Source organism: Macaca mulatta, chromosome 18, assembly GCF_049350105.2.
Source record: "Macaca mulatta isolate MMU2019108-1 chromosome 18, T2T-MMU8v2.0, whole genome shotgun sequence".
NCBI classification, from domain to species: Eukaryota; Metazoa; Chordata; class Mammalia; order Primates; family Cercopithecidae; genus Macaca; species Macaca mulatta.
Window position 1 is genome coordinate 18,714,685 of NC_133423.1, and position 21,756 is coordinate 18,736,440.

The following is a 21,756-nucleotide window of genomic DNA, read 5'->3' on the forward strand; positions in this document are numbered from 1 at the left end:
TAGGTACTTTTCTTTTCCACAATACACAGAGGTTTGGTTATTCGTGAATAATATATAAGTAACACAAACTGGAATATTAATAATTACCGATCACTACTTATAATAATTTATTATTAATAGTGTTGGGAAATTTCCTTTCTACTTAGTAAGATTTTCATTAATATAGGCCCTTACAACTAATGTTTCATCTGACTAATGATAGTTATTAAAGCTTGTGCCTTAGCAATGAAGATGTAAAAGATGGCTTTTTTCAAAGCACGTCAATCATTTTAGTATTTAAAAAATATTTTAGGCTTTAATAGTCTTAAAAGAACCACAAGTAATATTCTGAATAGAAGTTTTGGTTGACTTGAGGTTTTAGTAATAACTCATGTTTTATTGTTTCTCAGAGTGTGGTAAACATCCACAGATATAAACTAGATAACTTGTATTGGTACATGAATATATCTTTTAAAAATTTTAATAGTTATGTGTTTGTTTGGGAGGTATTTCTTTTTCAATAAATCTGAATAAATTGTAATTTTCTTTAAAGAGAAATATTAAGTAATACTGTGTAGTATTAAGCAATACTGTGTAGTATTAAGCAATTAAACTAATTAAGATAAGTAGTTTGTGATCACTGATGTTTTGCAATCACTGCAATTTTATTTACATTAATAGTAAATAATTTATCATAAAAGGTTTAGTTTTTTTTTTTTTTAAGTATTTTCAATCTTCACATCTTGTTCTGGAGGAACAAAAACAGAAGTAGGGCATCCTCTAGTGGCTATAGTGCATATTGCATTTACCCTTGAAATAGTCATTCTAAATAATTAATTCAGCAAACATTTGAGTCCTTACTAACTGCATAGGACTCTGATGGGTGTTGGAGATGCCCCATCCTGCTGTCATAGAATTGTGGTGAAGTGACAGAGCAGACATTAATTCAAATAGTCATAGACAGAGCTATGTAATTACAAACTGAAGTAAAAGTTTTCGTTTCTGACTTAACCTGCGTAGTCCCTGAGGAAGTGCTGCTTGAAATGGAATGTTAGGAGAGAGTGGAAGATAGGTTGCAAGTGCATTCTGCAGAGAGGAATTGAGCCTATGAAAGTCTTATAGCAGTGGGCTACTTGAGTAAAAGAAGGGGCCAGGGACGTGAGATGTTACAAAGTAAAGGGGAGTGCTATGAGACAGGGTTAGGAAAGAAGGCAGAGGCTAGTCTATGAAAGACCTTATTAGTCACATTAAGGATTTTAGTCTTGATTAGTATGTGAAAAGGCACTGGAGAGTTTTATGCAAGGGATAAGATGTTCAGATTTTCTTTTGAAAAAAGAAAAGCAAGTAATAGTCTGGCTACATGGCAAGAAGCGGATCAGAGAAGGGTCAGAGTGTATAGGGGTGACCTATTCCTGCATTGCAGTAGTTCGCATAAGATATGGTGTACATCTTAAATTACAGAGGTGTCAGTGGCGATGAAGACAAATGAACAGATTCAAGAAACACAAAGTGGACAATTGTTGGATTAAATAAAGGGGAAGAATAGGGTGTAAAGAATGATGCCTGTTTCTCAGACTTACATACTTGGTGGGAAAGTGGTGCCACCTCCTGAGATTGTGAACACTAAGGATTTAGTAGGTAGTAGACAAGGCTCATGGGAAATATTATGAATTTGGTTATAAACCTACTCAGTTTGATTGTCTTTGAAATGTCCATGTAGATTTATAAAGGTTGGAGTTACGTATGTGGATTTGGAGCTATAATTTGTTGAGACTTTTGCATAAGTGATAACTGAAGCCACGGATATGATGAAACATGCCAGGATAAAAAGTATAGAGTGAGAAGAAAAGATAGCTGAGGATGAAGTTTTGAGTAACTCCAAAATTCAATGACCAGATAGAGACTGTTCAACATTGGCCAGAGGTGTAGGTGAAAAATGAAAGCAGTAATGTTCCCAGAAGCCAAGTGATAAGAGCCTATTAAAAAGGAGAAGGCAGCCAGGCATGGTGGCTTACGCCTGTAATCCCACCACTTTGGGAGGATGAGGCGGGTGGATCACCCGAGGTCAGGAGTTTGAGACCAGCCTGGCCAACATGGTGAAACCCCATCTCTACTAAAAATACAAAATTAATTGGGCGTGGTGGTACCTGCCTGTAATCCCAGCTACTTGGGAGGCTGAGGCAGGAGAATTGCTTGAAACCGGGAGGTGGAGGTTGTAGTGAGCCGAGATCGTGCCACTGCACTCCAGCTTGGGCGATAGATAGGGCGAGACTCCATCTAAAAAGAAATAAAAATAAAAAGGAGACAGCTACGGGGCCCGGCAACTCACACTTGTAATCCCAGCACTTTAGGAGGCTGAGGTGAGTAGATGACTTGAGCCCAGGAGTTCAAGACCAGCCTGGGCAACATGGCAAGACCCCCTCTCTACAAAAAATGCAAAAATTAGCTGAATGTGGTGAACATGCACCTGTGGTCCTAGCTACTTGAGAAGCTGAGGTGGGAGGATCACTTGAGCCCAGGAAGCTTAGGTTGCTTAGAAAATGAAGACTAAAAAATAGCTATTAGATTTTATACTGTTAACTGTCTTTACTTTCTTATGAAGTAATGAAAATAAGGTTTAAGTTGTTTGAAATTTAGGTGGTCAGGAAATAAAAGAGGTCACATTCAGTCTTTTCAAGAAGTTTGACTGTGTGGGGGAGAAAAGGGCAATAGATGTTTAACTTTTTTTTTTTTTATTAACACTGATATTTATGAGATGTATCCTTTTCAGAAATATAGTATTTCATTATTTCAATATAGTATTTCAAAATAAACAATTTATCTGTTCCCTATGGTTAGATATTGTTTCCAATTTTTTATTATTACAAATAGCAAAAGCCAAGATTTCAATGTAAAGGTTTTTAAAACCTGTTTCTTTCTGATGTGTAATTTTATCTTAGTAAACTCTACACTAGTAGCAGTACTAACACTTGTGAGCTGGTTAAAAACATAAGCTGATGTCTACCTCACACCATATACAAATAATTATTTTTGTCTCAGAGGACACAAACCGACACAAATAAATTTTTTTTTTTTTTTTTTTTTTTTGAGACGGAGTCTCGCTCTGTCGCCCAGGCTGGAGTGCAGTGGCGCCATCTCGGCTCACTGCAAGCTCCGCCTCCCGGGTTCACGCCATTCTCCTGCCTCAGCCTCCCGAGTAGCTGGGACTACAGGCGCCCACAACCGCGCCCGGCTAATTTTTTTTTTGTATTTTTTTAGTAGAGACGGGGTTTCACCGTGGTCTCGATCTCCTGACCTTGTGATCCGCCCGCCTCGGCCTCCCAAAGTGGTGGGATTACAGGCGTGAGCCACCGCGCCCGGCCGACACAAATAAATTTTAAATAATGAAAGGTAAAAAGCAAAAATCTAAAACTATTAAAAGAATATATGTGACATAAGAACCAGGGAAATTTTCTTCTATAGTACAAGACACAAAAGACTTACACCAGATAGGATAAATATTCGATGAATTTTACTGTATTAAAGTTGAAAATTTCATTTTAACAAAAGGCCCTATGAACAGAATTTATATATAAATGTGTGTATCTAGCTATGTATAAACATACATACACTATATAAACATACACACACATATAATTTTAATGTACAAGTCAAAGAAAAGGTCAATAACCCTAACCCTATCTGATCAAAGTATGTAAATAGGCAATTGAAAGGAAGAGAGACCCAATTCTAGTAAAAACATGAAAAGAAGTTCATACTCACTAGTAATCAGGCAAATACATAGTCAAATAACAGGATGCCAATTTGGCCTGTTCAAATTGTCTTAAGGTAAATATGACAGTATCAAACTATTCTGGGGATTTAGAGATATAGAAGCTTTCGTACATTGCTGGAGGGTATCTAAATTAGTATGGACACTTTGCCAGTCACTTGTAATGTTGAAAATTTTGTTTATTAGAGCAATTCCACTTATAGAGGTGGCTTTCAATCTTATTTGTCCATAGAATAATTTGAAATAAAACTTTCAGTACAGATTATATACATTTAAGAATATAGATGTTTGGATACACAGGAAAAAACCACAATTTTTCAAAATCATGTACTACTTCTGAAGTACTTCATGATGTGATATATTCTCTATTTTATCCTATTCTATTGTACCGTATTCTATTTCATTAAAAAAAAAAAAAAAAAAGGAAAGAAGGCTAAGTGCAGTCCATTAAATTATTTTGTTATGGATTACTACTCTACAGTTTGTAAACATTCTAAAAATCTCCAACTTTACCATAAGGGAGCAGCTTAATTGCCATATTATTTGTAATCATGACAATTGCGAGCAATGTTGATCAGCAGGATAATGTTCAAATAAATTGTAATAGAGTCATATAATAGAATATATGTCTTGAATGAGATCATTTATAAGGCTTTTTTTGGTAGTACCAATTAGAATAAGCTTATAAAAGAAATAATGGCTTTGCGTCTATACTGGTAAAAATTAATTTTGAGTAAGGTGGGGAAAGCAGGAGTGGAAATGGTGATGATTATAATTTTTTTTTTGACATTTTGCAAAATGCAGCAAACATTTTAATTTATACATGAGAAAAGGAAGTGTTCAAAAGGGTATGCATTTCAAGTTATTGCAGGTTATTTGTGAGAGAATTTCTGCAGGTAAAACATGTTTAAATTTAACCAACAGTAGCGTGTCAGTGTATTTAAAATCATGACAAAAATATTCTCTCTGGTCATGTTGCCCATGACAAATTACTATGATGTTGTATGTTTAGGGCAAGATGTCAATACAGCATAAATCCCATGGTATTTTGGTTTTCTTCTGGAGATTAAAGCTGTTTTTCTTGGGATAAATGCAGCAGCAAAACACAAACCAGTTGATCAAAAAAGCACTTCTGCCATAACTCCAATAATTTTCAGGACACATCAATGGACAGTAGTTTTGCCATTCCCAGTTCTTTTAAGGATTACATCTCTGCACTGTTGCCTTAAGGATGTCTGTAAAAGCTTGTTCTCTGTTAAGCCAGTTTACTGACTACAGCCTGGTTGAGAGAATTTAGTTGGTTGCTCCATTTATCTAGTGCAGTATATCGTGCACCACCCCTCTTCTGATGATCCAGTTCAAGGAGTTGGTTGACTTGATCAGTTCGGCCATGAATAGTGTTATCCAATATGCACTGCACCAGCAAGCTCTCCACATCAGCTACATCTATGTTTAACTCCTTAGAAATAAAAGGAATATGTATTCTTGTGTAAGGCTTAATTAATTTTATAAGCACTTGTGTTCTGATGTTTCGCAAAAGCTCTTCGATGTGTTCTCTTATGAAAGGATCATCCATGATGTTGCTGTGATTTGTTTTTAGAATCTTTTCAAATTCAGTGATGTCATTATTCTGATAGGCACTTACTAAATTCGTCATTGCTAAAATTTCTGGATCATTTTTGTACGGCTTGGCCTCCTGTGAGTCAAATGGATTTATTCCCGATTTCATAAGCATATTTGCTAAGACCAAATATTTTAAGCAAGTGGTTCGTCTTGGACTTCCAGATTCATCATAATTCTTGAAGGCTTCAAAAAAATCAGTGTGTGCCTTTTCAAATTCACCTTCTCTCAAGTGCATTTTACCACCACATTCTCTGATAACTCCCATAATCAGTGGATGAGGGATGGCAGACTTGATGTGAAGTGACTGTTCATAGAGTGCTTTAAGTTTTTTGTTATTTTTCTGTGCTGTGTACATTTGAATTTCCAAAGCATATATTTCTAATAACTGTGTACCTTTTTTCAGATCATCTTCTCCATCATCAGTCTGGCAGGACTGATGTAACTGGTGTAAAATTTTTTGAAGCTTTCCATATTCCTCTCGTTCTAAATATAATTTTCCAAGCTTTGTGTTTGTCTTAAACCACAGTCTATCATTCTTAGCATCTTTCAAAGCTTCCAGTGTTGTTTCATAGAATTCCTGCAGTAAATCCATCTGTTTAGAAGTAGAGATATAATCAAGAATAGAATTAATGGATTTTTCAGAATAATTTCTTGTGACTGCACTCCGAATATAGGTCAATAGCTGTTTATATCTATTCATCATTTCTGGAAAGTTTGTCAACTTGAAGTTAATCTTAATCATTTGTTTCAGTGCTTTAAATCCCCATTCTCCTTTTTCACCTTCAAGTTCCAAAACCTTTTGGAAACTGCTTAACGCTGCTTTTGAGTCATCTTCTTTTAATGCTTTGGAATTATAGTACTGATTTTCCAAATCCACATTTGGCTCGGAGTTACTATCTTCAGAGTATTCCAGGTCGTAGTCCTCCTCATCATCGCACGTGAAATCATCCTCCATGTCAGACATCTTGGCCGGGAGGGGGAGGAGAAATTGGAGACAACCTCCTCCCACAATCCTCCGCGGCTCCTGATTATAATATTAGTGTAATCTTGTAGAATGACAGATGGCTTTTATTTATGTATTTATTTATTTATTTTGAGACAAGGTCTCACTTTGTCACTCAGGCTGGAGTGCAGTGGCGCGATCTCGGCTCACCAGCAACCTTGATCTTCGGAGTTCAAGCAATCCTCCTGCCTCAGCCCCACAAGTAGCTGGGACCATGCGCCACCATGCCCGACTAATTTTTGTGCATTTTTTGTAGAGATGGAGTTTCACCACGTTGCCCAGGCTGTTCTCAAATTCCTGAGCTCAAGTGATCCACCTGCCTCGGCCTCATAAAATGCTAGGATTACAGGTGTGAGCCATCAGGCCTGGCTGATGGCTTTTAATTACATAATTGACTAGGTTTAACATATATACTCTTCATATAGAAAAAACATCAATTTATGTAGATGCCTCGTGTTCTCAGGAGGTGGAGTGTAACTCCTCACTCTTTAAGTGTTGGCTGCATGTAGTGACTTCCTACCAAAAAGTATAGTTTGAAATGGGGGAACATTTACATGGAGAAACTTTACAGTGGAGAAACTGAACAAACTGCCTCAGCCAAGTGGTCAAGTTTCATATTAACAGTTTAGTAAGTCATGTTGACAGTACCCTTAATATGATGTAAAGAAATGGTACTTTATGTATGTATGTTTGCTCTCCCAAACCCATAACCCCAGACTTACCATGAGAAAAACATCAGATAAATCCCAATAGCAAGACATTATACAAAATCTCTGACCAGTACTCCTCACAACTCACAAGGTCATCAAAACAAGCAAAGTCTGAGAAATTATCACAGCCAAGAGAAGCCTAAGGAGACATGGTGACTGGCTGCCCTATGGTATCCTGGTAGTTTCTGGAATAGAAAAAGGATATGAGATATAGATAAAAGATTTTGAACTCAAGTGGGCATGAATTATCTAAAGAACTAATAATCTCTATTCTACTTGCCATGAGAAAATTTGAAAATTAGTTCTTATATGGGATTTTGTAAACTCACATAGAATTTACAATTTAAAATGACATAAATCATGATGAAAAAATATATACCCCAGAATAATAAGCAAATGAACTAGTGCTAATTATATGGCTTAATAGTTTATCTGATAATCTTGTGTGCAGGCTCCAAGTGCTATCTTACTTCTACTACTACTACTACTACTACTACTACTACTACTACTACTTCTTCTTCTTCTTCTTCTTCTTCTTCTTCTTCTTCCTTCTTCTTCTTCTTCCTTCTTCCTTCTTCCTTCTTCTTTCTTCATCTTTCTTCTTTTTTTTGTGGGTCTTGCTATGTTCCCAGGCTAGCCTTGAATTCCTAGGCTTGAGCAATCCTCCCGCCTCGCCCTCCTAAGTAGCTGGGACTACCAGCTCTGTCTTACAGTTTTGGCTGGTTTTACTTCACATCGCAGGTTTGTGTATTTTTAGTAAATGCTGAAGTGGTTAAGAACACAATCTCTAGGTGACATTACAGAAAATGGCAGAGTATGGTGGTTTATTTTAAGGGTTAGTTCCTCCACTGAAACAAGCATAAGAGGGCAGAGTGACAGGATCAGCTCTTTTGGCATTCTAAAATCTGGTCTGACATTTACAGCAACTAGGAGACTGAATAATGAAGAAGAGGGCAGCTGAATTTCAGAGTGCTGTGGCATTTAATCCACTGGATCACCATCCTCTTTCACCACTGTGGCAATGGCAGCAGCTGTGGAGACTATGGCCCACATTCCTGGTGTGACTTGCTTGTATTTAGTATGGACTTTGTTCTTAAAATACTGTGGTTGTGCATTTTGACCTGTCTAGTGGTTTCCTGAGTGATCAATGTAGAGGCTGAATTTTGTCCCATCCTTATCCCCCGCAAAAATTACATGTAATGCATGCCCAGAAAGATCCTGAGAGGTCCCTAGGCTTCTACCTTTGGGAGATCTGTGAGCGCTAGACAAGCAGAAGGTGAAGGTTAAGGCAGAAGTGTAGGTGGCCAAGCTTAGTGTGAGAGTAGTTCAGCTGAGAGCTAGACTATAAAAACTTGGGAGAGTACTATTAGTTTTTGTTTTAGGCATTTAAGGAAATCTAAATCTGCCATTGACTGATCAGTAAGATAACAAAACAGAGACTTTAATGACCGTAAACAAAAGGAATAAAGTATTTGCAAAAATAGTTTGGAAAAGTTACTAAATGAAAGGCTGAACCCCTCAAAAATCAAAAGAAAATGCCAGAATTCTGGAATCTGATTTCTAGAATTACTACATTATAATATTCAAAATATAAATTTCAATGGAAAGTTACAAAAAAGCATACAAAGTCTCAGGAAAGGATGGCATATTCACAGAAAAAAATAAATAAATTGATGGAAGCCACCCTTGAGGAAGTCCTGACATTGGACTTAGACAAAGACGTTAATCATCTGTCTTAAATATGTCAAAATGCTGTGGGAAACCACAGACAAAGAACTAAAGGAAGTCAGGAAAGTGATGTATGAACAAGGTAAGAGCATCAAAAGAGATAGAAATTATTAAAATGAACCAAATAGAAATACTGGAGCTTAACAGTACAATAATTGAAACAAACCATTCACAAGAGGGATTCAGCAGCAAATTTGAACAGGTGGAAGAAAGAATCAGTGAACTTGAAGATGGGGCAATTGCAATTATAGAAGCAGAAAAAAAGGAATGAAGAAAAGTGAACAAAGCCATAAGGACCTATGGGACACCATCTTTAATTCATAAGCCTTTTAGTAGGGTTTATGCCAATGTGAACATTAAATCACTGATAGTCTATAAGTTTAGCAAGTAATGTTTGACAGGAACAAAGATTATCTGCAATCAGAGCTATCCATAAAACTTTTGGTGGTTTATAATTATAACAGTGTATCTTTTGAGTAAGATTCAGGCTCCGATTTTTTTTTTTTTTTTTTTTTTTTTACTTTTTATTTAAAAATAATTTTTAGATCTGTTGAAAAGTTGCAAAAACAGTACAGAGTTCCAGTACACTCTTTACTCAACTTCACTAATGTGAACATCTTACATAAACATCGTATAATTATCAAAACCAGTATACTAGTATTTGTATAATACTGTTTACTACAGATCTTACTTGAACTTAACTAGTTTTTCCGCTATTGTCTATTTTCTCATCCAGTTTCCCTTGTTGTGTTTAGGTAAGTCTCTTGAACCTCCTTAATTCTTTTACAGAGTACTTGTGCATTATTTTGTAGACTGTCTCAATTTGGGTCTGTCTGATGTATTACCATTATTAGATTGAGATTATGCATTTTTAACAAGAATACCATATGTTCTTTTGCCGAGACTACCATGTTTTGCCTTTCTCAGTGCATCTGGTCAGGGTTACATGAGGTTAGTATGTTAGTATGTCTTACTATTGGTTATGTTAACCATGACCACTTGGTTAAATGGTGTCTATTTTCTCCATTGTTAGTATTTTTCCCTGTACAAGGAGTAAATATTTGGAGAAGTTTCTTTAACACTGCAAATATTGGCTGGGCGTGGTGGCTTATGCCTGTAATCCCAGCACTCTTGGAGGCGGAGGCAGCCGGATCACCAGGTCAGGAGATCAAGACCATCCTGGCTAACACAGTGAAACCCCGTCTCTACTAAAAAATACAAAAAATTAGCCGGACGTAGTGGCGGGCGCCTGCAGTCCCAGCTACTCCGGAGGCTGAGGCAGGAGAATGGTGTGAACCTGGGAGGCAGAGCTTGCAGTGAGCCGAGATCGCGCCACCGCACTCCAGCCTGCGCAACAAAGCGAGACTCTGTCTCAAAAAAAAAAAAAAAAAAAAAAAGACTTCAAATATCCTGTTTCCCTGACACTTTGATCTGTTGATTTTAGCATTTATCAGTGGATCTTGGTGGCAGTAATTACTGTGGTGTTTGCCTAGTTGTAATTTTATATCTCCCTCATTCCTGCTACCTGAATTAATTGAAATTATTCTGTAAAAAAGAGATACCGGATTCTAAACTCATTAATATTTCATCGTATTCTGGTAGGGATAAGGATAATAAGTCATTACTTGATAAAGCAATTCTCTCTAACATAATGTTAAAGAAAAATATCAATTATATTCTCACTTGATTTTCCTTTCTGGAATTTTAGATACTCTTTTATAGCCTAGTTATGTATCTCTTTAAATAAGTTATTTAAAAATAAAAATTGCCTGAAACTTCTTGTTGACTTCTTACCTTTTCTTTATGTGAAATTTGAGACAATAGAGCCTGTACTTCCTAATTGGAAAGATTAATTAGCTAATAATAGTTCCTAAGATACCTAGGGGGATTTTTTTTTTTTTTTTTTTTTTTTTGAGATGGAGTCTGGCTCTATAGTCCAGGCTGGAGTGCGGTGGTGCGATCTCGGCTCACTGCAAGCTCCACCTCCCAGGTTCATGCCATTCTCCTGCCTCAGCCTCCTGAGTAGATGAGACTACAGGCACCCGCCACTGCACCCAGCAAATATATATATATATTTTTTTTGAGACGGAGTCTGGCTCTATTGACCAGGCTGGAGTGCAGTGGCCGGATCTCGGCTCACTGCAAGCTCCGCCTCCAGGGTTTACGCCATTCTCCTGCCTCAGCCTCCGGAGTAGCTGGGACTACAGGCGCCTGCCACCTCGCCCGGCCAGTTTTTTGTATTTTTTTAGTAGAGACGGGGTTTCACCGTGTTAGCCAGGATGGTCTCGATCTCCTGACCTCGTGATCCGCCCGTCTTGGCCTCCCAAAGTGCTGGGATTACAGGCTGTGAGCCACCGCGCCCGGCCCCTAGGGGGAATTTTACAAGCTTTCAAGGACTTTTTATTAGCTCTCTCTTCCTGCCGTCTTCCCCAAAGTAGGTAAAATTTCTCTTTGACTTGATGCTGCATTACCTATACTTTTAGTGAACTGGGGGAAAATAAATAAATAAATAAAGTTCAAATATACACTCGTTCCACCAATGAATCATAAAGTGACTGCACTGTGCCATTAGGTGGTGAGCGTGAGTGAACAGAAACACAGTCATTGCCTTCATTCTAGCTTATATTCTAGTCTGAGGATACATATTAGAAACATACATTTGGCCAGGTGTGGTGGCTTATACATGTAATCCCAGCACTTTGGGAGCCCAAGGTGGGAGGTGATAGGATGCTATAATGAGGTGAGAGGTATGCAGGGCCATGGAGATAGTGGAAGAACATAGGATATTACTATTGGAACAATGGAAAGCCACTCACAGATTTTAAGAAGGGAAAAGATGTAATCTAATTTACATTGAAAGGGAAGAAAGTGGAAATTTTATGGGGAATGGGTAAAAGAGTTTTAACCTTTAATCTGAGTTTTGGGGTCAGTACCTGTGTATAAAATTCCTGAAGGACAATTAGAATGAAGTATAGTGAACAAATGAAATGTACTACAATTTGTAAAGTAAAATATATAATTACTTATGTGTAGTTTTCTGCAGTTTGGTAGGGAAACCATTTGTAAGTTGTTGAAGAGGTCCAGATGAAAAATAGTGGACTTACCTGATGGCAGTGAATGTGGAGAAGTGAAAACATGAGTTCTTTTGAAAGCAAAACTCAACTGGACACTGAGAAATATTAAATATATAATGTTTATGTCATTCGTGTTTAGTAGTGAACACTGCGAGTCTGTAATCAAGAAAATATATTAATTTGATTAGGGAAGTTGTCTTCAGATCCTCTTAAAAGTTTTTTTGAGGGGGAGGGGATTGAATTGCATGACAGTTTAAAAATGGTCTCATTGTCTCATAGCCATGATTTTTATAGGAACTAAGTAATTATATAGGACATTCATTTTTCTGTTCAGCTAGTTGCTATATATGTTTTTTAAAATATTGTGAATACTTACCTAAAACACTTTTAAAAATAATGCATTAGCATTAATTTAACTGATTTAATTAATAATATTGGGTATTTAGTAGGATCAGAGAAAATATGAATAATATAAGCTTCTATTGCATAATGCAATCATTACAAGTAAATGTGTCTATAATGGTAGTTAAGTCTTTATAATTGTTTACTCGTTCATCTCCCCTAATTAGATTTTTACTGCTGCATATTAAATAAGAGTATGAGCTGAGACCTCACTTCATGTCTCTGGCCTTCAGCTTGTTCTTTTGTGAAATCAAAGTTTGACTCAATTGCCTTTGTTTTCTAATATGCCATTTCTTCATATAGGCCGTAAACATTTACTAAGGAGCTATTAATGAGTCAGTCACAGGTGGAAGAATGTTGTGAATATAGAAGCAACTGGGAGTGTATCTAAAAGATCATATAATTTAGTATGTAAACTTGAAGAAGTAAATAATTACAGCAGTGAACTAGGAGCTGCTGTGGAAGTGTTTCTAAAGTAGATGATGAGAAGATGAGAAATGATCAGGGTTTTTTTTTTTTTTTTTTTTTTTTTTTTTTTTGAGATAGAGTCTTGCTCTGTTGCCTAGGCTGGAGTGCAGTGGCATGATCTCGGTTCACTGTAAACTCCGCCTCCCAGATTCAAGCGATTTTCCTGCCGCAACCTCCTGAGTAGCTGGGATTACAGGTGCCCGCCACCACACCCAGCTAATTTTTGTATTTTTAGTAAAGATGGAGTTTCACCACATTGGTCAGGCTGGTCTCGAACTCCTGACCTCGTGATCTGCCTGCCTCGGCCTCCCAAAGTGCTGGGATTACAGGCGTGAGCCACTGTGCCCGGCCGAGAAATGATCAGTTTTAATAGTGAAAGTATGGAAGGCTTTTTAGCTTTTGCCCCCTATTTGTTGCTCTTCCTTGTGTTCCAGTTGGAAAGGATGAAGGGAGAGAATTAATTAGGTGGTTGAATTGGCAGAATTTAGTGACCATATGACTATTCTTGTTTCATAATATTTAGTTTATCTTTGTGAAGCAGAACTGAAGTGTTATCATTTACTGAGTGCCAAGTGTTGGGCTTGGTACTTGACATACATTTATTTTAATCCTCACTACCATTTTTATAGTTCATTGGTATTATCTGCATTTTACAAGGTGAGAAATACAAAGTTTGGGTAATGTTAGTAATGTACCTAATGGCTTACACATGTAATACCAGCACTTTTTGGGAGGCCGAGGTGAGAGGATTGCTTCAGCCCAGGAGTTCAAGACCAGCCTGGGTGACACTGTGAGACCCAGTCCCTACAAAAAGTAAAATAAAATTAACCAGGTGTAGTAGCACACCCTGTGGTCCCAGCTACTTGGGAGGCTGAGGTGGAAGGATTGTCTGAGCCTCGGAAGTTGTACTGCTGCGCTCCAGCCTGGGTGGCAGAGTGAGACCACTATCTCAAAAATAAATAAACAAAATAGACACCAAGTTGCCTTTTAAAATTTTGTAGACCATAACCTAATAAATGGCTGAATGGGGTTATTGTCAAAATCCTTGTTATTTACAGAGTTTATTTGCATGATTTGGATCACCAATAAGAAGTCCCAATGTTAATTACCAATTTGGCAGGAAAATATATCTTTGTCTCTTCTATTGCTTTCTTCAGCATAATGTAAATCAACTATTTACAGTTTGATTTTAAAAATGTGAGTTGGGTTGCTTCACAATCTAGTTATTCTTAGTATTGCTAATATTTTATGTTTGTATGGTGTCATTGTGGAGTCTGCTTATTTCCCACAATACTTCTGTAATGGAGTAGGGCTGATGGTGTCTTTTTTATGGATAAGGAAACAGTAACAGTGGCTTTACTAGAATCCACTCTTATTACGTAACAGATCTAGATTTTTATGTTGACTATTATAACTTTAACATGGTCAAAGTTCTCAAATAAAATGTTTTGTTACTTCAATAAACCTTGGAAAATTTATATTATCTTTTAACACATAAACTGTGATACTTACCTTAGCAAAGCAGTGCAGTGGCAAATGGGGCAAGAAAGAACATGAGCCCAGGGAGTTATTTGTAAATGCAAATATATATTTGTCATTGATAAATTAGCATTTATCAATGGATCTTGGTGGCAATAATTACTGTGGTGTTTGCCTAAATGCAAATATACATTTGCATTTACAAATACATCATAATGTACTTAAAAGTACATTAAGAAGAGTACTAAGGCTTATTTCCATGATAAAGAGGAGGTGTTTAAATCAAAGTGAACATCTGTAAATCTAAATATGCCATATGTACTTTAACTCTGGATAGAATTTAAGATCTAACTGAAAGGAATTAAGTACTTGAAAAATGACTTATTTTGAGTAAATAAATGTGATACTTGGCCTTAGACTGGATCCTGTACTGCAGGACAGGAAAAAGGGATAATAGGTAAATATTATGGACAATTTTAGTCAATAAATTTGACAATGTAGATGAAATGGACAAATGGATAAATTCCTTGAAAACTACAAAAGCTTACTTAAGAAGTAATATATAATCTGAATATCTATGTGTGTTTATATCTATATATATGAAGACATTGGATTTATGGTTAAAAACCTTGTCACAAAGAAAACCCCAAGCCAGTGGTTTCGTTGGTGAATTCTGTTACTCAATAAAGGAAGAAATAATACAAATTTTACACAAACTCTTCCAAAAAGTACAAGAAGGAACAGCATTTCCCAACTCATTGTCTGATACCAAAACCACAGAAAGATATAAGAAAAGAAAATTACAGTCTTGTATCTTTCATAAACTTTGCTGCAAAAAATGGTAAAATTTCAACTAAGACCAACAATATATGGAAAGGATAATACTTAATGACTAAGTGGGATTTATTCTGGGAATGTAAGATGCGTTTAACATTTGAAATTTGATCAATATTAATTCACCACATTAACAGGCCAAAGTAGAAAAATCAGATGATCATAATTATCTCAGTAGATGCAACAAAAAGCATTTGACAAAATCCAACATCCATTCATGATTTGAAGCTGTTAGCATATTAGGAGTAAAAGGAAACTTCCTCAGCCTAATAGAGGGAATCTACAAAAACTTGGAAAACTGACAGCATTCATCCTAATACTGGAAACAAGGCAAGGATTTCTGCTGTAACCACTTCTATTCCACATCATACTGGAGGTTCTAGATAATACAAAAAGCATAAGATATAAATACATAAAAATTGACAAAGAAGAAGTACAATTGTCTTTATTCATGGATAACCTGATTATCTCCAGAAAGTTAAAAAACATATACACAAAAGCCACCATAACAGTTCATCAGTGTTGCAAGGTACAGGGTCATTATATAAAAATCAATGTTGATTTAAGAATTAACAAGGAGAAATTGAAATAAAAAATAACAGTACAATAGTACCAAAAATATGAAAATTGTAAAGATAGGGTTTAAAAATGATGTACACGACCTATACATTTGAAACTACAGAACATTGCTGAGGGAAATTGAAGAAGACCTGAATAAATGGAGAGTTATACTGTATTCCTGGACAGAGAGACTAAATATTGTTATCAGTTCTTCCTCAGTTGGTCTATGGATTTAACTCCATTCCAAACAGAATGTCATCATGCTTTTTATAGATACTGACTTTGCTTCTGCAGCTTCCTTACCTCTCTCAGCCTTCATAGATTGAAGAGAGTTAGGGTCTTACTCTGAATTAGGCTTTGGCTTGAGGAAATGTTGTGACTGGTTTGATCTTCTCTCTCCAGACCACTCAAATTTTCTTCATATCAGCAATAAGACTGTTTCACTTTATTATCATTCATGTATTCACTGGAGTAACACTTTTAATTTTCTTCAAGAGCTTTTCCTTTGCATCTGTAAACTGGGTAACTGTTTTAAAACCAGAGGCCTAGCTTTCAGCCTATCGTGGCTTTCAAAATGCCTTCTTCACTAAGCTTAATCATCTCTAACTTCTGAGTTAAAATGGGAGACACATGAGTATTCCTTTCACTTGAACACTTAGGAGGCCATTGTAGGGTTATTAATTGTCCTAATTTCAATTTAGTTGTGTTTTGGAATAGCAAGGCCCAAGGAGAAGGAGAGAGATGGAGGATGGCCAGTTGGTGGAACAGTCAGAACACACACAATATTTATTAAGTTTGCTGTCTTATATGTGATTGTCTCAAAACAGTTACAATCGTAACATCAAAGATCACTGATCACAGATCAACATAACTGACAATAGTAATGAAAATGTTTGAAATAATTGCAAGAATGACAAAATATGACACAGAGACATGAAGTGAACACATATTGTTGGAAAAATAGCACCAATATACTTGCTCAATGCTGGGTTGCCTCAAACTGTCAATTTGCAAAAATAAATCTGCAAAGAGCAATCAAGTAAAGCACAGTAATTTGTGGTATGCCTGCATCTAGAATATACTAAGAACCATTATGATTCTATAACAAGAAGACAATCTAATTAAAAAATTAAATCCATACAAATGGTAGATCAGTAAGCCTATGGAAGGATACTCAATAACATTAGTCATTAGGGAAATTATATTAAAATCACAACAAGCTACCAGTATACACCCACTTCAGATGAAGTTTAAAAGATTGACAATGCCAGGTGTTGCTGAGGATTAGAGCCACTGAAACTCTCATATATTGCTGGTGGGAATGTAAAGTTGTACAACAATTTTGGAAAACAACTAGTTTGTCAGTTTCTGAAAAAGTTAAACATGGCTTTTTAACTTTTTAGTTTTTAGATTAGCCATAATCGTACCACTGCACTGCAGCCTGGGCAACAGAGTAAGACTTTGTCTCAAGGGAAAAAAAAAGTTAAACATGTATTTACAATTTGACCTAGCCATTTTATTCCCAAGTGTTCACTGAAGAGAAATGAAAGCAGTGACTCATGCCTGTCTCCTCAGCACTTTGGGAGGCCAAGGCAGGAGGATTCCTTGAGCCCAGGAGTTTCACAAAAAAAAAAAAAAAGGAAGATATGAAAGCACATGCCCACACATAAGCTGTTACATGATTCTTCATAGCAGCTTTATTTGAAATAGCCAAAAGCTTTTAGAAACAACACAAGTGTCTGTTAACATGAGCGCGAGTAAACAAATTGTGCTGTATCCATGCGATGGAATAATGCTCAATAATAAAAAGGAACAAATATGTATGATTCTAAAAGTATTTATGCTCAGTGGAAGAATTCAGATGAAAGAGAGTACATGATGCAGAAATAGATTTTTATAAAGTTCAAAAATGTAAACAAATCTATAGTGGTAGAAAATACATTAGTGGGCTGGGCACGGTACACCTATAATTCCAGCACTTTGGGAGGCCAAGGTGGGCAGATCACTTGAAGTCAGGAGTTCCAAGACCAGCCTGGCCAACATGGCAAAATCCTATCTGTACTAAAAATACAAAAATTAGCTGAGCCTGGTGGTACACGCCTGTGGTCCCAGCTACTCAGGTGGCTAAGGCATGAGAATTGTTTGAACCTGGGAGGTGGAGGTTGCAGTGAGCTGAGATCATGCCACTGCACTCCAGCCTGGGTAGCAAAGTGAGACCCTGTCTCAAAAACAAGCAAAAAAAAATTTAGTGGTTGTCTAGGAAATGGGGTGATGTTGGATTACAAAGACTCATAAGAAAACTTTTAGGGTTGATGAGTTTGTTCCTTATGATAGTGATTATTACATTTTATGTACAGTTTTTTGGTCAATTATGCCTCAGTAAAGCTATAAAAATGCCATAAAGAACATTATTGGATCACTTCACACAATTGGAATATGGATGGTAGATTAAATATTACATTGATGCTGAATTTACTGAATTGATACCTATAACGTAGGTATATAAGAGAGTATCATTATTCCTACAGAGTAATTTCTAGGTATCTGACGTATTTAGGAATAAAGAGTCCTGGTGTATATAACTTATCCTCAAATGGTTTAGAAACAATGTTATGTGATCAGATATATACAGAGAAAAAGGATAAAGCACAGAGGCAAGGCTGGAATAGAGCAAAGCAGAGAAGGAGTGGGAAAAAAAGAACGACTCGGGAAAATGTTAACATTAGGTGAATATGCTAAGGGGTGTGCAGGTGTTTGTACCATTCTCGTAACTTTAAGTTTGAAATTATTTTCAAATAAAAGATATTAAAAATGTGTAATAAAGAAAGCATGGTTACTTACAACGATTCCGTAATTGGGACATAAAATGTAATAACCAGAAAGAAAAGTTGGTAGATTGAACTTAATCAGATTTTTTTCTTTTTTTTTTGAGACGGAGTTTCGCTCTTGTTGTCCAGACTGGAGTGCAATGGTGCAATCTTGTCTCACCACAACCTCTGCCTCCCGCGTTCAAGCAATTCTCCTGCCTCAGACTCCCAAGTGGTTGGGATTACAGGCATGTGCTACCACGCCCGGCTAATTTTGTATTTTTAGTAGAGTTGGGGTTTCTCCATTTTTTGTCAGGCTGTTCTTAAACTCCTGACCTCAGGTGATCCACCCACCTTGGCCTCCCAGAGTGCTGGGATTACAAGTGTGAGCCACTGCACCTGGCTGAACTTAATCAGAATTTAAAAGTACTGTTTTTTTATAGACACCGTTAAAAAAATGAGAAGTGATAAAAAGATGAGATTAAAAAATGTCCATTAAACATGTGAAAAGTTGCTCATTATCATTAATCAGGGAAGTGTAAATTTCACAATATATTATCTACAATAAGTTATCACTACACTTCTATTGTGTGTGTGTGTATATATATATGTATATATATATAGAGAAAGAGAGCGAGAGAGAGTGTGTGTGTGTTACGGAGACTGTTTTTTTTTTTTTTTTTTTTGAGACAGATTTTTACTCTGCTGCCCAGGCTGGAGTGCAGTGGTGCGATCTTGGCTCACTGCAGCCTCTGCCTCCCAGGTTCAAGCGATTCTCCTGCCTCAGCCTCCCGAGTAGCTGAGACCACAGGTGTGTACCACCATACCTGGCTAATATTTGTATTTTTAGTAGAGGTGGGGTTTCACCACATTGGCTAGGCTGGTTTTGAACTCCTGAACACCCACCTCGGCCTCCCAAAGTGCTGGGACTACAGGCATGAGCCACCATGCCTGGCCAACTTTGAATATATATATATATATATACACACACACACACACACACATCTATATCTATATATATAGATAGATATATCTATATATGTGTGTGTATATAGAGAATCTATCTATCTATCTATCTATCTATCTATCTATCTATCTATCTATCTATCTATCTATCTATCTATCTGGAGAGTGCTCCTGCTCTCTGTCAATAACAAGGCATACGGGAGAGAAAAAGGTGTCAATCTGTGTTCTTAAGGAGCTTACATTCTAGTGAAGGAGATACACTAAATAAATATTTATTTTATTTTAGTTTTTACTTTAAGTTCTGAGATACATGCGCAGAATGTGCAGGTTTGTTACATAGGTATACATGTGCCATGGTGGTTTACTGCACCTATCAACCTGTCATCTAGGTTTTAAGCCCCGCATGCATTAGGTATTTGCCCTAATGCTGTTCCTTCTTTTGTTCCCCACCCTGCCGAGAGGCCCTGGTGTTTGTTGTTCCCTTCTCTGTGTCCATGTGTTCTCATTGTTTAACTCTCACGAGTGAGAACACGTGGTATTTGGTTTTGTGTTCCTGTGTTATTTTGCTGAGAATGATGGCTTCTTGTTTCATCTATGTCCCTGCAAATGACATGATCTCATTCTTTTTTATGGCTGCATAATATTCCACGGTGTATATGTGCCACATTTTCTTTATCCAGTCTATCATTAATGGGTGTTTGGGTTGGTTCAAGTCTTTGCTGTTGTAAATAGTGCTGCAGTAAACATATGTGTGCATGTGTCTTTATGTAGAATGATTTATAATCCTTTGGGCATATACCCAGTAATGGGATTGCTGGGTGAAATGGCATTTCTGGTTCTAGATCCTTGAGGAATTGCCACACTGTTTGCCACAATGGTTGAACTAATTTACACTCCCACCAACAGTGTAAAAGTGTTCCTATTTCTCCACAGCCTTGCCACTAAATAAATATTAACAATAGCTACAGAATGTGTGATTGTTTGGATCAAAGAAGATGGAGGAGGGGCCTACTTCAGAGTGATCAGAGGAACCTTTAGTTGATGACATTTGAGAAGGTGCGTGAAAGACGAGAAGAAACCTGCTGCAGGGTAGAGCCAACCAGAGCCCAATAATAGTTTTCCTGCAACCAGTACGTTTCCCTGGCTGCTAGACTTTCAGTGCTAAATGCAAGAAGGTCCTGCGCAAACTCAGAGTAGCCCAGCTCCTCCACTTGTGCTCTCCATTCCATCCCCTCTTGGTATCCTGAGAATTTAACTCCAGCTTTCTGCTGCATCATTCATATCCTTCTATATTCTAAATTATTCCTCGGCGCACAAATCTTCTAGTCTCTAATAGCTTAGGAAAACCCTTTACTGACCCTACATCAATTTTTATTTTTCTTCTTTTCTTCAAAGTTAGTATTCTCCCAAAGAGTTGCGCTCATTCCACTCTTACTCCCTCACCTCCCATTTACTTTTCAAACAACCACTTTAATGGGACTCAGCTCACATGACTGTTTAAACTTCTCAGTAAAGTTAACAAGAACTCCAAGCTCCCAGATTACTCATTACTGTCCTTACTCCAGCCTTTAAGCGGATCTAACAGTTAACCACACCCTTCACACTTGAATCACTGTTCTTTTAACTTCAAGGGCCCCTCTCCTGGTTTTCCTTCTACTTCACTGGCTAATTTTTTTCTGTCTCTAGTAGTGGCTTTCTCTAGGTCATTCTTGTAGTTAGGAACTCCTCTCTTGAGTTTCACAGCAACTCTCTGCCTTTTTATTATGACATCTCGAGCTTAAATTTAATATATCAAAAAGAAAATGCTCAATACTTTCTCCCTCAGCTTTACGTCCCACCATGTCCTGTAAGGAAATCTTTTCCTTCTGCAAGTTAAAGACCATTCACATGCTCAAACCAGAAATCTGGAAGTCATTTTTTACCTCTTTACCCATATTATTTTATTGAAGCCCCAGGTCTTTGTTTTGTGTTGCTATAACAGAATACTGAAACTGGGTAACATATAAAGAAAAGAGGTTTATTTAGTTCACAGTTCTACAGGCAAGGAAGTTAAAGGGCATGGACCGGGCTTCTGGTGAGGGCTTCTGTGCTTTGTTATAACATTGCAGAGCAGAACAAAGGGGATGTGAACGTGTGTGAAGAGGGACTGAGCAGGAGGAGGAACCTCACTTTACAACAGCCCACTTGTGAGAACGTGAGTTAATCCATTCCCGGAGAACTAATCCCTCTGCTCCAGAGTGAGAACTCAGTGCTGTGAGAATAGCACCAGCGCATTCATGTGGGATCCAACCAGTGACCTAAACACCTCTCACAAGGCCCCACCTCCCGTCACAGCCACAATGGGGTCAAA

General features: G+C 37.1%; 2 protein-coding genes across 7 annotated transcripts in view; one reads left to right on the forward strand and one right to left on the reverse strand.

The window, feature by feature from the left end:
* PIGN (phosphatidylinositol glycan anchor biosynthesis class N) overlaps nt 1–21,756 on the forward strand; it is a 158,679-nt gene that overhangs the window by 2,581 nt on the left and 134,342 nt on the right. For 2 of the 6 annotated variants that reach the window (XM_077975115.1, XM_077975116.1), the window contains exon 2: nt 21,515–21,600. The exons of the other annotated variants lie outside the window; for them this stretch is intronic. The gene's annotated coding sequence lies outside the window, so the exon portion shown is untranslated. The remainder of the gene's footprint in view (nt 1–21,514; nt 21,601–21,756) is intronic. 6 annotated transcript variants of the gene reach the window in all.
* Nucleotides 4,804–6,350, reverse strand: LOC699342 (COP9 constitutive photomorphogenic homolog subunit 2 (Arabidopsis)-like). Its single transcript, XM_015122136.3, has one exon. The coding sequence runs from the start codon at nt 6,336–6,338 to the stop codon at nt 5,007–5,009; it is 1,332 nt and encodes a 443-aa protein (XP_014977622.3). The 5' UTR covers nt 6,339–6,350; the 3' UTR covers nt 4,804–5,006.

Bases quoted from the DNA above. Each gene is read 5' to 3' on its own strand.
- LOC699342 (XM_015122136.3), bottom strand. From the start codon at position 6,338: ATGTCTGACATGGAGGATGATTTCACGTGCGATGATGAGGAGGACTAC.